General features: G+C 38.1%; 1 protein-coding gene across 1 annotated transcript; it reads right to left on the bottom strand.

The window, feature by feature from the left end:
• Window positions 1-13,018: 13,018 nt before the first annotated feature.
• On the bottom strand, window positions 13,019-13,972 carry LOC110287816 (olfactory receptor 5P62-like). The gene has a single exon (XM_021154338.1). It carries the CDS (start codon window positions 13,970-13,972, stop codon window positions 13,019-13,021), a length of 954 nt encoding a protein of 317 aa, XP_021009997.1.
• Window positions 13,973-17,006: the final 3,034 nt, after the last annotated feature.

The raw sequence follows: 17,006 nt of genomic DNA, 5'->3' as shown, positions 1-17,006 counted from the left end.
TTGTTAATCCCAAGGCTCTGTCTGCCTTCATTAAGAGTCCTGTGGGGGGCAGAAACATCCAGCCAACACCAGAGACAACCAGATGGCTAAAGATAAGTATAAGAACAACATCAGGAAGAGGCAGGGCAATATAGCACCACCAGAGCCCACCTATCCTATTATCGAAAAGCCTGGACATCCTAACATCCAAGGACAAGAAGATGACCTTAAATCCAATTTTATAAAGAGGATAGAGGCCTTTAAAGAGGAAATGAATAAATCCCTAAAAGAAATACAGAAAATAGAACCAAACAGGTGAAGAAAATTAATACAACTGTTCAAAAACTGAAAATGGAAATAGAAGCAATAAAGAAAGCACAAACTGAGGAAAACCTGGAGATGGAAAACCTAGGTAAGAGAACAGAAACTGCAGACTCAAGCATCACCAACAGAATAGAAGAGATGGAACACAGAATCTCAGGCATAGAAGACACAATTGAAGAAATCAATACATCAGTCAAAAAAAAATGTTAAATCTAAAATGTCCATGACTGAAAACACCCAGAAAATATGGAAAATTACAAAAAGATCAAATTTATGAATAATAGGAATAGAAGGACAAGACCCCCAACTCCAAATCCAAGAGAATATTTTCAACAAAATAATACAAGGGTACTTCCTTAACCTAAAGAAAGAGATACATATAAAAAACATACAAAACACCAAATAGATTGGACCAGGACAGACTCTCAACACATAATTATCTAAACACTCCATGTCGAAACAGAGAAAATACATGAAAAGCTACAAGGGAAAGAAGGTTATAGAACATATAAAACCAGAACTATCAGAATTACACTTGACTTCTCAACAGAGACTCAAAAGGCAGTAAGAATCAAAACATTCAATGTGCAGAAGAAAAACAGTATATTAAAAGCTGCAAGGGATAAAGACCAAGTAACATATAAAGCCCATACATTAACAGTGGGAGATTTGAACACCCCACTCTCACAATACTAGGCCTCCTTCACATATGTGGCACATTTGCAGTTTAGTTTTCATGTGGCTGCCCTAACAATTGGAGCAGGGGCTATCTCTGACTCTCTTGTTTGCTTTTGGATCCCTTTCTCCTAGCTGAGCTGTCTTGTCTGGCCTCAGTGGGAGAGGATGTGCTTAGTTCTGATGCAACTAGCTGTGCCAGGGTGGGTTGGTACCTGGAGAAGGGAAGCACTCTTCTCCTTAGAGAAAGAGGAGAGAATGGAAAAACTTTGATGAGAGGGTAGGACTGGGAGGAGAAGATGGAAGGGGGCTATGTTTTGGATATAAAGTGAATAAATAAATAAATACATTGTAAAGTAGAAAAAAAAACCTTCAAAAGAGACCTTTGTAAATGTAGTGCAGAGTACGTTTAGACATAAGAGATTTAGGGATCATTTTATTTTTTTGTGGTGTGGCAGGATTTCTTACTATATGAGAGAATTTGAAAAATTGTGGCTATTGATCAAACTGTATTGAGATCAAGTCCAAGCCATTTGCAGTAAGAGAGCAGGGCTTTAATAAAATCCAAGAAGAAAAAATGAGAGTGTCATAAAATGCTCAGGAGGGTGTAAGGAAGGAAGAGAGAATTCCAGAGGGACATACTGAAGAGACAGAACAGGTAGCTGCAAGGAGAAAGTCAGAAAAGAGGAGGAGAGGAAACTCCAGGAGGGATTTGCAAACAAGTCTCAAGAGGAGTTGAGGAAGAGATTGCAGTCCCAGGAGTGCATAAGGAAGCTGCAGGCCTTCCTGGAGGCAGGTGAGAGGGAATGAGGTTTAAGTCTAGGAACTCTGCTGGATGGAGAATTCCTATATCATAGAGGCTAAGCAGGGTATAGAGAAGCTATGTAACTGCAGCTCCTAGAAAGATGCCAAGAAACTCTAGGAAGAACCTGGAAACAAAGGGAAGAGAAGGGGTAGATGCTGAGGTGACAAAAAAAAAACAAATCAATCTGGAATTTGTCCCCAAGAGGACTGAGAGACTTCACAGAGAAATGTCTTCAATTACAGATAGGCATCCCTTTCCACATGATAGGGTGAAAGGAGCATTATACATACTAAGGTGACTTTTGAAGTACTAGGAGTGTTGCCTTATCTGAGAGAGAAGAAGTAAAAGCAGCTGAAAAAGCAGACTGGAGGAGGCTTTTGGGAAAAGGGAGGGTGTAAGTGTAAATGTCCAGACAAGCACCTTGGGAGGGCATAGGATGCTGTAGGAATCAGAGAGACTGAAATGAATGAGAAATGCACAGGAGACATAGCAACCTATAGGAGCTAGAATAATTTACTGAGTAGATGAGGTGAGATGAATGGTTATAGGAGGTGGAGGGAAGAAGGTGATGAAAAGAGAGACTCTAGAATTTGGAGTCTAATTTGGTGGGTCTCAGAATCAAATGATCTGTACATACCTTTGGGGAGTCATATCAGCAGCTTGCTTTGCAGAGACAGAGTTCCTTGCACCTTGGAGAGGTGCACCAGAGAAATGAAAATGAGAATGTGACCACTCCTGTGTGTGGTTGAAGATAAAGTTTTATTTTGTATATGAGGGACAGCCCAACCAAAAGTATATGAAAGGTTCCAGACTGAAACACATAAGAGAACTGTACTAGGCCATTATGAGAGAGAGAGAGAGAGAGAGAGAGAGAGAGAGAGAGAGAGAGAGAGAGAGAGAGAGAGAGAGAGAGAGAGCGCATCAGAGTGAGGGAAGAAAAAAAAGAGAGAAGGAAAATTTTGGGAAAGGAAGCTTAAATGACAAGATCTTTGTGATACACCAAGAATCCGGTTAGTTCATAAAGGGAGACCGCAACAGATATGATACTAAGGAGTTGGGGATGCATTTCAAGGCATCTGTTCTGGAGGATAGAAGGAGAGGTAAATATCTGCAGTTGGCCTACAGAATTTCCTGGTAGGAGATCATTATGTTAGTATTAACTACCTGCTAGTGCAGGAGTAGGGCTGGGGCATGGGGCAGATAAAGAATCAAGTAGTTAGGAGGGGTAGGAAGAGAAAATTATGAGATCTACAGTAAATGGGTACAAGTACACAGGGAAGGATATATAACTGATGTTGCAGAGCTAGGGATGAGACTAGGGGATTGAATTTGGAAGAGAAGAGAAAATGGAGAAGGATTTCAGTTAACTTCCCTGTTTCTGTGACCTTATCAGCTAATGTGTTCAAATCCATACTGCACAACAAAGCCAAATTTAAACAATATTTATCTACAAATATCACCCTATGTGTTAGCATTTTGTCTAGGTTTCACCCCACAGATACCTGCCAACAGCCAGGTATGCCTGACTCACTATAAAATGGGTTGCCTGCCCCTTCCTCTCTCTCTTGCCTTCTAGTTCTTCCTCTGTATCTTGTCCTGCTATCCTCTCTCTCTACATTCCCCTCTGCCCTCTCCCTCTGCTCATGGCTGGTCTCTAATCCTCTTCTCTGTCTGTCTGTCTGTCTGTCTGTCTGTCTGTCTGTCTGTCTCTCTCTCTCTCTCTTTTTCTCTGTCTTTACTACTTTCTCAACTCCCCTCCTCATAACCTGAATAAGCTCTATTCTATACTATGCCTTCATGTTGCTGGTCCCTGAGGGGGAAGGGATTCTTCATCTTGGACCCTTAGAGGCACCCCTTTCCTCCTCACCTCACCATACCCCCACCAAACTAATTCCTTCTCTTTTTATTTTTATAAAACATAACACTATGAAAGGTGATAAAAGTAAAATTTCAACCTAAAGAGGTTAATTAAACTATAAAAAGATAGGAAATAAATAACCTCAGACCACCACCATAACTACCCCCCATACCAATACCAACTACAACAACAGAATAAGAGATATAAATCATCCTTGGTCATAATATCTTGTAATATCAATGGTATCAGTTCTCCAATAAAAAGGCACAGACTAAGAGTATGGATTAAAAAACAGGATCCACCCTTCTGTTGCATCCAACAAACGTATTTTAACATCAAAAACAGGCATTACCTCAAGTTAAGGGACTGTTAAAAAGATATTACAAGCAAATGAACCTACGAAGCAAGCTGGTATAGTTGTATAGATTTTAGTATACAAATTTCAAACCAAGATTTTCAGGAGCAATAGGTAAGAACACTAACTAGTAATCAAAGGAAAAGTCAACCAAGATGGCATTTCAATTCTCAACATCAATGCCCAAAACAGAAGGGCACCTAAGTTTGTAGAATAAACACTATGACAGCTTAAGTCACATATTGTCTCTCACACTAAGAGTGGCAATCCTCAGCACACCAGTCTGGCCACCTTTTTGAACAAATAAGTTAGCTTCTCCCCTATGACACTGACTCCCCTTCTCTGAGGTCAGAATGTGCAGCTGTTTTTGTTTATATTGTGTGTGTGTATATTACTATCTTAGCATTAATAATTGTGAGTAAAACACAAACCATCAGTAAGAAATGATAATTTACATATCCATGAAGAATTTCTTTTTGAGATGTTTGAAGATAGTTTAGAAAGATAGGGAAGAATGGCAGTTTGGAAAGGTAGAGGAAGGAGTTGGGCCCGCACAGGAGAGCACATGGGCCACAGAAGCAGCAGAACTTTTCAGACAGGGTCCCTTCAGGCCTTAATCCTTAGCCAGGAGGCAGAGCTGATCCTCAGAGCTCTGTGCACCTTCTCTGCCAGAGGAGAGTTGGCATCCAAGGAGTGCTCTGACCCCTGGCTTCAGGTGTGATCACCATTTTCTATAGGGGTCTCTCTGAGTCAGGTCTGCAAAGGAGAGCACTCAGGCCTCAGAAGCAACAGAGCTTCTCAGACAGCTACCCTTCAGGCCTTCTTCCTCAGACAGGAGGCAGGGCTGATCCTCGACCTGCCCACTAGAGGAGAGCTTGCCTATAGGGAGTGCTCTGACCCATAGGACTCAGAAGAGATCTGGTCTCCCAGGAGTGCTGACAGAGGCTAACAGACTCACAGGAGGAACAAGCTCCAGCCAGAGAAAGCTAGAACATCTAACACCAGAGATTACCAGATGGCAAAAGGCAAATGTAAAAATCTTACTAACAGAAACCAAGATCACTCATCATCATAACTCAATACTCCAAACATGGTGAGTCCTGGATACCCCAACACATGGGAAAGGCAAGATTCAGATTTAAAAATCATACCTCATAATGTTATTAGCAGATTTTAAGAAGGACATTAATAACTCCCTTAAAGAAATACAGGAGAACACAGCAAAACTGGTAGACGTTCTTTAAGAGGAAACAAAAATCCCTTAAAGAATTACAGGAAAGCACAAGCAAACAGTTGAATGAATTAAAAAAAAAATTCAAAATCTAAAAATGGAAGTAGAAACAATAAAGAAAACCCAAAGGGAGACAACTCTGGAGATAGAAGTCCTAGGAAAGAAATCAAAAACCATAGATGTGAGCATCAGCCACAGAAAACAAGAGATGGAAAAGAGAATCTCAGGTGCAGAAAATTCCATAGAAAACATAGACACAACAATAAAAGAAAATGCAAAATGCAAAAAGATCCTAACTCAAAACATCCAGGAAAACCAGGACACAAACCTATAAATAACAGGTGTAGATAAGAAAGAAGATTTTTAACTTAAAAGGCTAGCAAATATGTTCAACAAAATTATAGAAGAAAACTTTCCTAACCTAACAAAAGAGATGCCCATGAACATAAAAGAAGCTTACAGAACTCCAAATAGTCTGGATCAGAAAAAAATTCCTCCTGACCCATAATATTCAGAACAACAAATGCAATAAATAAAGATAGAATATTAAAAGCAGTCAGGGAAAACGGTCAAGTAACATAAAAACCCAAACCTGTTAGAATTATATCAGACTTCTCACCAGAGAATATGAAATCCAATAGATCCTGGACAAATGTTATACAGACTCTAAGAGAACACAAATGCCAGCCCAGGCTACTATGCCCAGCAAAACTCTCAATTATCATAGATGGAGAAACCAAAGTATTCCATGACAAAAGCAAATTCACACAATATCTTTCCCCAAATCCAGCCCTTCAAAAGATAATAAAGGGACAACTCCAACACAAGGCAGAAAACAATACCCTAGAAAAAGCAAGAAAGTAATCCTTCAACAAACCTAAAAGAAGATGAGCACAAGAACAGAATCCTAACTCTAATAAGAAAAATCACAGGAAATAACAATTACTTTCCTCAATATCTCTTAATATCAATGGACTCAATTCCCCAATTAAAAAACATAGACTAACAGACTGACGACACAAACAGGGCATAACATTTTGCTGCATACAAGAAACCCACCTCAGGGGCAAAGATAGACACTACCTCAGAGTAAAAGGCTGGAAAACAATTTTCCAAGAAAATCGTCCCAGGAAACTAGGTGGAGTAGCCATTCTAATATTGAATAAAATTGACTTCCAACCTAAAGTTATCAAAAAAAACAAGGAGGGGCACTTCATATTCATCAATGGTAAAATCTACCAAGATCAACTCCCAATTCTGAACATCTATGCTCCAAATGCAAGGGCATCCACATTTATTAAAGAAACTTTAGTAAAATTCAAAGCACACATTGCACTGCACACATTAATAGTGGGAGACTTCAACACCCCACTCTCATAAATGGACAGATCCTGGTAATAGAAACTAAACAGAGACACAGTGAACCTAACAGAAGTTATGAAACAAATGGATTTAACAGATATCTACAGAACATTTTATCCTAAAACAAAAGGATATACCTTCTTCTCAGCACCTCATGGTACCTTCTCCAAAACTGACCATATAATCAATCACAACACAGGCCTCAACAGATACAAAAATATTGAAATTATCCCATACTTCCTATCAGATAACCACGGACTAAGGATGATATTCAATAACAACATAAATAATAGAAAGCCAACATACACATGCAAGCTGAACAAAACTACTCAATTATAACTTGGTCAAGGACGAAATAAAGAAAAAAACAAAAGACTTTTTAAAGTTTAATGAAAATGAAGCCACAACACACCCAAACTTATGGGACACAATGAAAGCAGTCCTAAGAGGAAAACTCATAGCTCTGAGTGCAACCAAAAAGAAACTGGAGAGAACTTATACCAGCAACCTGACAGCACACCTAAAAACTCTAGAACAAAAGGAAGCAAATTAACCCAAGAGGATTAGATGGAAGGAAATAACCAAACTCGGGGCTAAAATCAACCAAGTGGAAACAAAAAGAACTATACAAAGAATCATGAGCTTAACTAGAGGACACAGGGACAGTATCCTAATTAACAAAATCAGAAATGAGAAGGAAGACATAACAACAGAATCTGAGGAAATCTAAAACATCATCAGATCCTACTACATAAGCCTATACTCAACAAAACTGAAAAATCTGGATGAAATGCCCAATTTTCTAAACAGATACCAGGTATTAAAGTTAAATCAGGATCAAATTAATTATCTAAACTTTCCCATATCCTCTAAAGAAATAGAAGCAGTCATTAATAGTCTCCTGACAAAAAAAAAAAAAAAAAAAAAAAAAAAAAAGCCCAGGATCAGATGGGTTTAGTGTAGAGTTCTATCAGACCTTAAAAGAAGACTTAATTCCAATTCTCCTCAAACTATTCCACAAAACAGCAAGAGAAGGAACTCTACCCAATTAATTCTATGAAACCACAATTACTCTGATACCTACACCACAAAGACCCAACAAAGAAAACATCAGAATAATTTTCCTTATGAATATCAATGCAAAAATATTCAATAAAATTCTTGTAAATTGAATCCAAGAAAACATCAAAACGATCATCCTTCATGATCAAGTAGGCTTCATCCTAGGGATGCAGGGATGGTTTAATATATGGAAATTCATCAAGTAATCCACTATAGAAACAAACTCAAAGCCAAAAGCCACATGATCATCTCATTAGATGCTGAGAAAGTATTTGATAAAAACCAACACCCATTCATGATAAAAGTCTTGGAAAGATCAGGAATTCAAGTCCAATACCTAAACACAATAAAAGCAATAAAAGCAATATACAGCAAATTAGTAGCCAACATTAAACTGAATGGAGAGAAACTTGAAGCAAACCCACTAAAATCAGGGAGTATACAAGACTGCCCACTTTCTTCCTACCTATTCAATATAGTACTTGAAGTTCTAGACAGAACAATTAGACAACAAAAGGAGATCAAGGGGATACAAATTGAAAAGGAAGAAGTCAAAATATCACTTTTTGCAGATGATATGATAGTATATATAAGTGACCCTAAAATTTCCACCAGACAACTCCTAAACCTGATAAACAACTTCAGTGCAGTAGCTGGATATGAAATTAACTCAAACAAATCAGTGGTCTTTCTCTACACAAAGGATAAACAGGCTGAGAAAGAAATTAATGAAACAACACCCTTCAAAATAGTCACAAATAATATAAAATACCTTGATGTGACTCTAGTGACAGTAATGAAAAATCTGTATGATAAGAACTTCAAGTCTTTGAAGACACAAGTCAAAGAAGATCTCAGAAGATGGAAATATCTCCCATGCTCATGGATTGGCAGGATTAATATAGTAAATATTTCTCTCTTGCTGAAAACAATCTATAGATTTAATACAATTCCCATCAAAATTCCAAATCAATTCTTCACTGAGTTAGAAAGACCAATTTGCAAATTCATCTGGGATAACAAAAAACCTAGGATAGCAAAAACAATAGAAGAATAAATAATATCAATAATAAAAGAACCTCTGGTGAAATCACCATTCCTGTCCTCAAGCTGTACTACAGAGCAATTGTGATAAAAACTGTATGGTACTGGTACAACAACAGACAGGTAGATCAATGGAATAGAATTGAACACACAAAAATTAACCCACACACCCATGGTCACTTGATTTTTGACAAAGGAGCCAAAACCATTCAGTGGAAATAAGACTGCATCGTCAACAAATGGTGCTGGCTCAACTGGTGGTTAGCATGTAGAAGAATTCGAATTGATCCATTCTTATCTCCTTGTACAAAGCTCAAGTATATGTGGATCAAGGAACTCCACATGAAACCAGAGACACTTAAACTTAAACTGGAGAAAGAGGAGAAGAGCCTCAAAGATATGGGCACAGAGGAAAAATTTCTGAATGAGGAAAATACCCAATTAAAAAAAAAAACTATCAAACACACACACACACACACAAGAAACCAGATGTAACTCAACAGAGCCATGGATACAGAAAGTGTGGTACATTTACACAATGGAGTACTACTCAGCTATTAAAAGCAATGGATTTATGAAATTCTTAGGCAAATGGATGGATCTCAAGAGAAAACACATGAAATAAACTCACTGATAAGTGGATATTAGCCCAGAAACTTTTGAATACCCAAGAAACAATTTGCAAAACTCTTGAAACTCAAGAAGAAAGAAAACCAAAGTATGGTTACTTCATTCCTTTTTACAAGGGGGAACAAAATACCCATGGAAGGAGTTATAGAGACAAAGTTTGAAGCTGAGACTGAAGGAAGGATCATCCAGAGACTGCCCCACCTGGGAATCCATCCCAGAAACAACCACCAAACCCAGACACTATTGCATATGCCAGAAAGATTTTCTGACAGGACCCTGATATAGCTGTATCCTGTGAGGCTATGCCAATGCCTGGCAAATACAGAAGTGGATGCTCACAGTCATCCATTGGCTTGAGCACAAGGTCCCCAATGACAGAGCCAGAGATAGTACCCAGGAAGCTGAAGGGGTCTGAAGCTCCATAGGAGGAACATCAGTATGAACTAACCAGTATCCCCAGAGCTCCTTGGAACTATACCACCAATCAAAGAAAACACATGATGGAACTTGTGGCTCTAGATATAGTCTGTCATCGATGGGAGGAGAGGCTCTTGGTCCTGTGCAGGCTCTTTGCCTCAGTATAGGTGAATTCCAGGACCAGGAATGGGAGTGGGTGGGTTGGGGAGCAGGGGGAAGCAGAGGAGATAGAGGATTTTTGGAGGGGAAACTAGGAAATGGGATAACATTTGAAATATAAATAGAGAATATATATATATATATATATATATATATATAATTGAAATGTCATCTTGGTTGATTTTTTTCCTCTGATTACTATGTAGTGTTCTCTTCTATTTCTTCTAATAACCTTGCTTTGAAATCCATCAAATCAGATACTACAATATATACAAATACACCAGCTTGCTTCTTAGGTCTATTTGCTTGTAATATCTTTTTAACATCCCCTTACTCTGAGGTAATGTTTCTCCTTGATGTCAAAAGATGTTTTTGGATGCAGCAGAGGATGGATCTTATTCCATTCTCTTAGTCTGGACCTTTGTAGTGGAGAATTGATTCCATTGATATTATAATATATTAATAACCAATGATGTTTTATACCTCTTATTTTATTGTTGTAGTTGGTATTGGTAGTGATGATGGTGGTGATGGTGGAGTGTGTGTTTGTATACTTTCCTCCTTTGGTTTTCTGTTCTGAGATTATTTATTCCTTCCCTATCTTTTCATAGTTTAGTTAACCTCTTTGGGTAGAAAATTTCCTTTTATAGCCTTCAATAAGGTGATAGTTATAGGTGGATATTGTTTAAATTTGGCTTTGTTGTGCAATATGGATTTGAACACACTAGCTGAAAAGGCCATGGAAACAGGGAAGCTAACTGAAGACATTCTCCATTCTCTCTTCTCCTCCAAATTCAACCCCCTAGTCTCATCGCTAGCTCTGCAACACCCTCTATAGCCTTCTCTGCCTACTTGTACCCATTTACTGTGGATCCCATAATCTTCTCTTTCTATGCCTCCTCTTACTACTTTACGCTTTATTCCAGCCCCCAGCTCTAACAGACATTAACCATTAACTCAATGGTCACTCATGCTAGGAAATTATGTAGGCAGACTGCAAATATTTACCTCTTCATCTGTTCCATCAGGACAGATCCTCTAAACGCATCTCCATCTCCTTAGTGGAATACCTGTTTCCGTTTTTCTTTTTGAATTAACCTGATCCCTAATGGATCACAAAGATCCTCTCCTTTAAGCTTCCTTTCCCCAAATTTTCCCTTTTGGGTTTGTTTCATTTTCATTTCATTTCATTTCGTTTCGTTTCGTTTCGTTTCGTTTCGTTTCGTTTCGTTTCGTTTCGTTTCGTTTTGTTTTCCCCTGACTCTGATGCTCTCTCTCTCTCTGTCTCTCTGTCTCTCTGTCTCTGTCTCTGTCTCTGTCTCTGTCTCTCTGTCTCTCTGTCTCTGTTTCTGTCTCTGTCTCTCTGTCTCTCTGTCTCTCTGTCTCTCTGTCTCTCTGTCTCTCTGTCTCTGACTCTCTCTCTCTCTCTGTCTCTCTCTGTCCCTCCCTACCCCCTCTAATGGCCTGGTTCAGTCTAGACCCTTTCAGACTTACCTGTCCATCATATCTATAATAAAACTTTATTCTCAACCACACCTAGGAGTGGTCACATTCTCACTTGCATTTATCTGGTGCATATGTGTGTGTGTGTGTGTGTGTGTGTGTGTGTGTGTGTGTGATATTTGAGTTTCTCTCCACGGTGCAAAGAACTTGCCCTCTCCAAACCGAGCTGCTGATTTGACTCTCCAAAGGTACGCGCCAATCATTTTTTTCTGTGACCCACCAAATTAGACTCCAAATTCTAGAGTCTCTCTTTTCATTGTCTTCCCTCCATTGTCTTCTAACTACTCAGTAAATTGTTTTAGCTCCTACAGGTTGCTATGTCTCCTGCTCATTTCTCATTCATCTCAGTCTCTGGCCCTTATAGCCTATTATGCCCTCCCAAGGTGCTTGTCTGGGCATTTCTTTGGCCTGCTGTGCCCTCTTGGACTTCTATTCTAAGGCACTTGCACAATCCCTTTCCCCTAAAGCCTCTCCCAGTTTGCATTTTTAGCAGTTTTCATTTCTCCTCTCTTGGATAAGTGCCCCTTTGTCTACTATTGCTATAAAAGCCACACTAGTATGTACCACAATGCTACTTTCACCCTAGTGGGCCCATATCATGTGAAAAGAGATGCCTATCCTCCATAATTTGGGATATTTCTCTGTGACGAGTCTCTCTGTCCTCTTGGAGATACCCCAGATTGAACACTTATTGACTATATATAAGTTGCACAAGGTCCACAAAATGATACAAAATCTAACACCACTATCAGGGCCAAAACCTAAGGTAGACAAGACATAGAATCTAGAAAATAACCTACCACCATTAGTTTGATAAATAGACATAGTATCAAACCAATTTGCAATGACTTGTCATTATACTCAGGATTAGTTCATCTTCCAACCATTATCAGATCAGATTCTTTGTATAGTAGTTGATGATTAACTTACTGATTTGAAGAGAATTAGAGACTGAAATGCTCAGTTATGAATGGAACATCTATATCACACACTCTTCTCTCCAAGATTAACAATTATTGTGACAGACTAGGTAGAGATAGTGGAAAAACTGGAGGTGGTAGATGACTACAAGGAAACATTGCTTTTAGGACATAAAAGAATTGTCGTAGGTATGACTCATGGTAGTAGTATCAGTGTCTATAAGCACAAAGGCAGAAACTATACTGCCATAGAGAGAGAGGAGCTGGGAATAGTGTTCAACTCTTGCTGAGGTTTTACTGGTAATTGATATTTTCCAGAAGAATGAGAGTCAATTTCCTTTAAGAGTGTCTTCCCAGCAGGCTAATCATGCATCTATAGATACCTACAAACATAAAAGTATACAGAAAACCCAAATTGCAACATAGTGTTTATTTTATATGATATGGGGATACAGGGCTGAGAGTAGCTGGGATGAGGGTAAACATGTTCAAATATATTCTATTAGGTTTGCTAAGGTACATTTGAAAATATAAACAGAAGAATGCAATAAAATACAATAGCTATACATACTGGAAGAAACAGATTAGGGCCACAGGAGAAATGCTAAGACTTATAACCAAACCTGATATGATGGTTACAGCAGTCTTGCAGGATTAAAATTATTATATTAAGTTTTACCAACAACTGGTTGCTCTATAACAATGTTTTCCTATAAAATTGTCTTTTCAGGGCATCCATAATCTCATCATTCCTGAGGCAGTAGATGAGGGGATTCAACATGGGGATTGCTACCGTGTAGAACACAGACACCACCTTGTTCTGGTCCCCGGAGTAGGTGGATTTTGGCATCACATAAATGAATGTGGCAGTTCCATAAGAAAGAGTGACTGCAGTGAGGTGGGAGGTGCAGGTGGAGAAGGCTTTTTGGCAACCCTCAGTGGAGTGCATCTTTAGGATGGTAATGAGGATATAGAAATAAGATATGACTATAACAAACAATGTGGTCATAGAGATCGAACCAGCAGTAAATGAGATAACATTTCTAGAGACACTCACATCAGAACAGGAGAGTTCCATCATAGGAGGAAAATCACAGAAAAAGTGATTGACTCTATTTGGTCCACAGAAGAAAAAAGAAAAAAAGAAATGGGTTACAAATGAAGCATTAAGGAAACCCCCTACATAAGATCCTACAACCAACTGGGTACAGACTCGTGTGGACATTTTGGTGGAATAAAGCAGTGGGTTGCAGATTGCTACGAAGCGATCATAAGCCATGGCAGCCAGAAGGAAGAATTCAACTGCCCCAAAGAAAGCAGCTGAGCTGAGCTGGATGCCACATCCAAGGAAGGAGATGGTATGTCTCTCAGTCAGGAAGTTGACAAGCATATTGGGTGTGACAGAAGATGAAAGGCCCATGTCAACAGAAGCCAAGTGGCTGAGAAAAAAGTACATGGGGTGATGGAGCTGGGAAGAGACTCTGATGAGAAGGATGGTGCTGAGGTTCCCAGACACAGTCACCAGGTAGATGCACAGGATGATGGTGAAGAGGACAACTCTGAGGACTGGGTCATCTGTTAATCCCAATAAAGTGAACTCTGTCACTACAGTGTGGTTCCATTGTCCAGGAAATCCATAGGATATCATAGCTGCTGCCAGATCAAGGCTGCTATGGAGACAGTTCAGAAAGGGATTTATAAATAGGTCACTTCATTTCATATAATATACACATGAAAGCATTAAAAGTAAAAATACTATCCAAAATTTGGAGCAACAATGGATGTTATACTCAAGTTTTCCTTGTTCATATACAATAATCTCTTCAAATATTGCAATCAGAAAAGCTAGAAATGTGGTGTAAATAATAAATAATTTTTATTTACAATTTTTATAATAAAACATATGAAATTGCCATTATAGTTAGATATATAAAAGCATGCTATGTTAGGGTAAGATGGGTTGGCAGGTAAAAATTCATTCTACAAAGCCTGACCTCTGACATCCAGAGTTTGATTCTTGGAACTCACAAGGTGGAAAAAGAGCTCTAACTCCTGGATGTTGTCAATTGACACTCACACCTATGCATATACCTGCATCACTCTCTTCTGACAGATAAATAAGTGAATGAATATAAAATTATATGTGCCCTTTCAAAATAATAATTTATTTATTGTAACAAAGAAATAAATGTAAAATAGTATATTGAGGACTTAAAAATTATTGCTAAATATATATTGAACCACCAGCACAGGTTTAAAAAAAACTTGTATTTGTTTATAATTTATATTGTTATTTCCACAAAATATCAGTTAATTGATTTTCTTTTGTCTTGCTTTTGTTTTTGATTTGTTTTTATCAGGGTAGGGTTTTTCTTTGTAGTCCTGGCTATCTTGTTATGTAAACCAGTTTGACCTTGAACACACACACATCCCATCATATATATATATATATATATATATATATATATATATATATACGCACACACACACATATATATATATATATATATATATGCATTCCCACATCTAATACATACATACTTACATGAAGTAATATATTGTGGAATTCAGAGATTGTTCTTGGGATAAGTGCAATGAGTATATTCGAAGAGGACCTGTGTTTAATTCTCAGCATGCACATAGTTTTTCGAAGATGTTTGTTTTTACAGTTCTTAAAGCACAATGCCGTGTTCTGATCTTCATCAAAACTAGGAATTCAAATGGCACATGTATATACAACAGGAAGCACTCATATATATTAAATAAAAATAATAAAATTTAAAATAATATTAGATATGAACATCAGGTGGTTGAATTCAGTCTATTGCTCTTAGTAACTATACTGTAAGTGAACAATGGCAATGCCGTTCAAAGCATACACAAATCTGAGAAAGACAGAAGGATAATACTTCAGCTTTCTCATGTCTAGTACATAGAAAGGTGTTTTGTTGGTGATACTAATCTCAAGAGTTTGTAAAACTCAATAAAGGTCATATTAAATTTACAAGTTGAATTTACTACTGTAAACTCATTAGATATTTTAAATTCTAAATAGAGCATTGTTCTTTAAAGTATTTTGAAATATCAATTTTCTTATCTTGTGAAATGTATTTAACACATTATTAGTTTAGACACAGCAGCTCTTTACCTAGTATCACAGCTTTTCTAACTGGAGTATGATAGAATGAATTCAACAGAGGATACTGCTCAATATTCAATCTCAGAAGTTAAGAGATTTACCAAGGTTCACCCACAAGGGGCAGATTGACTGTCATCCCTCACATTCTATACTTACATTCTCGTTTGTCTACAGTGATGCCTGTGAGACTGACACATTCAGTCAATAAACAAGGCAGGTCCTTACACAGGATATCCCCTGACAGTAAGCAACCAAAGTATTTCAAGGCTAGTGAACTTCTTAGGCCTTTAGTGAATGCTACGTGTACACTGCTATGAAGCTCTTAATTATGGATGGACAAATAAGGAATCTATGAAAACTTTGCTTTATGCTTGATAATTCTGAACAATTTACTAAAGAAATACAAGGTGATAACAGGAAGGTTTGTTTTTCTTCCTTCTGTTATATAACTTCATAATTCCATCAGATATATTTCAACATCAGGGTTTATAAAAACACTACATGTCAAGGAATAAATCTCCATTTACCTACAAAGTCAAAAATCTTACCTCTTGAAATAAGAATTCATTTCAAATTCAGATGTTCCAAGTTATGACTTTATAGCAAACCTGTTTCCCACTGTCATTGTAACTGAGGATAAGTCCCTACAGAAGCTCTGGATACCAATGTGAATTAAAGCATCAGGGATCATTACCTATTTCCCAGTGAGTGCTGAGCAGTTCATTTAACACAAGCCAATTAATTTTCAAGGAGTCCAGCAATATCAAGCAATCTATTGCTTTTCAATTTGTGTGAGAATTGGTGCACTTTCACTCAGTAATTATGGGAGGTACAGGATCACAAATTATCTTAGGAAAATACTCCTGCCAGTTGATATTTGTTTCGGGTAAGGCCAAGTTAGGAAATATTGAACTGATCACTAAAATGGACTACATTGGCTTCTTTTATTCAATGTATATTAATGTTTGTTATACTCTTGTAGTGATTTTTTCTTTTTTCTTTTTTTTTCTCTTTTATTTTTTTAATTAGGTATTTATTTCATTTACATTTCCACTGCTATCCCAAAAGTCCCCACACGCATCCCCACCCACTCCCCCACCCACCCATTCCCACTTCTTGGCCCTGGTGTTTCCCCTGTACTGAGGCATATAAAGTTTGCATGACCAAGGGGCCTCTCTTCCCAATGATGGCCTATTAGGCCATCTTCTGATACATAATTCAGCTAGAGACATGAGCTCTGGAGGGTACTGGTTAGTTCATATTGTTGTTCCACCTATAGGGTTGCAGATCCCCAGCTCCTTGGGTACTTTCTCTAGCTCCTCCATTGGGGGCCCCGTGATTCATCCAATAGCTGACTGTGAGCATCCACTTCTGTGTTTGCTAGGCCCCAGCATAGTCTCACAAGAGACAGCTATATCTGGGTCCTTTCAGCAAAATCTTGCAAGTGTATGCAATGGTGTCAGCGTTTGGAAGCTAATTATGGGATGGGCCTATCCCACATGCCATATTCTGATGTATACTACCTTGCTTTACACTGGCTAGT

This window comes from Mus caroli, unplaced genomic scaffold (assembly GCF_978045245.1).
Source record: "Mus caroli unplaced genomic scaffold, Mus_caroli_1 scaffold_8, whole genome shotgun sequence".
In the NCBI taxonomy this organism is placed as follows: domain Eukaryota; kingdom Metazoa; phylum Chordata; class Mammalia; order Rodentia; family Muridae; genus Mus; species Mus caroli.
Note: the sequence above shows the minus strand (reverse complement) of the source record. Positions and strands in the feature narration are given on the sequence as shown.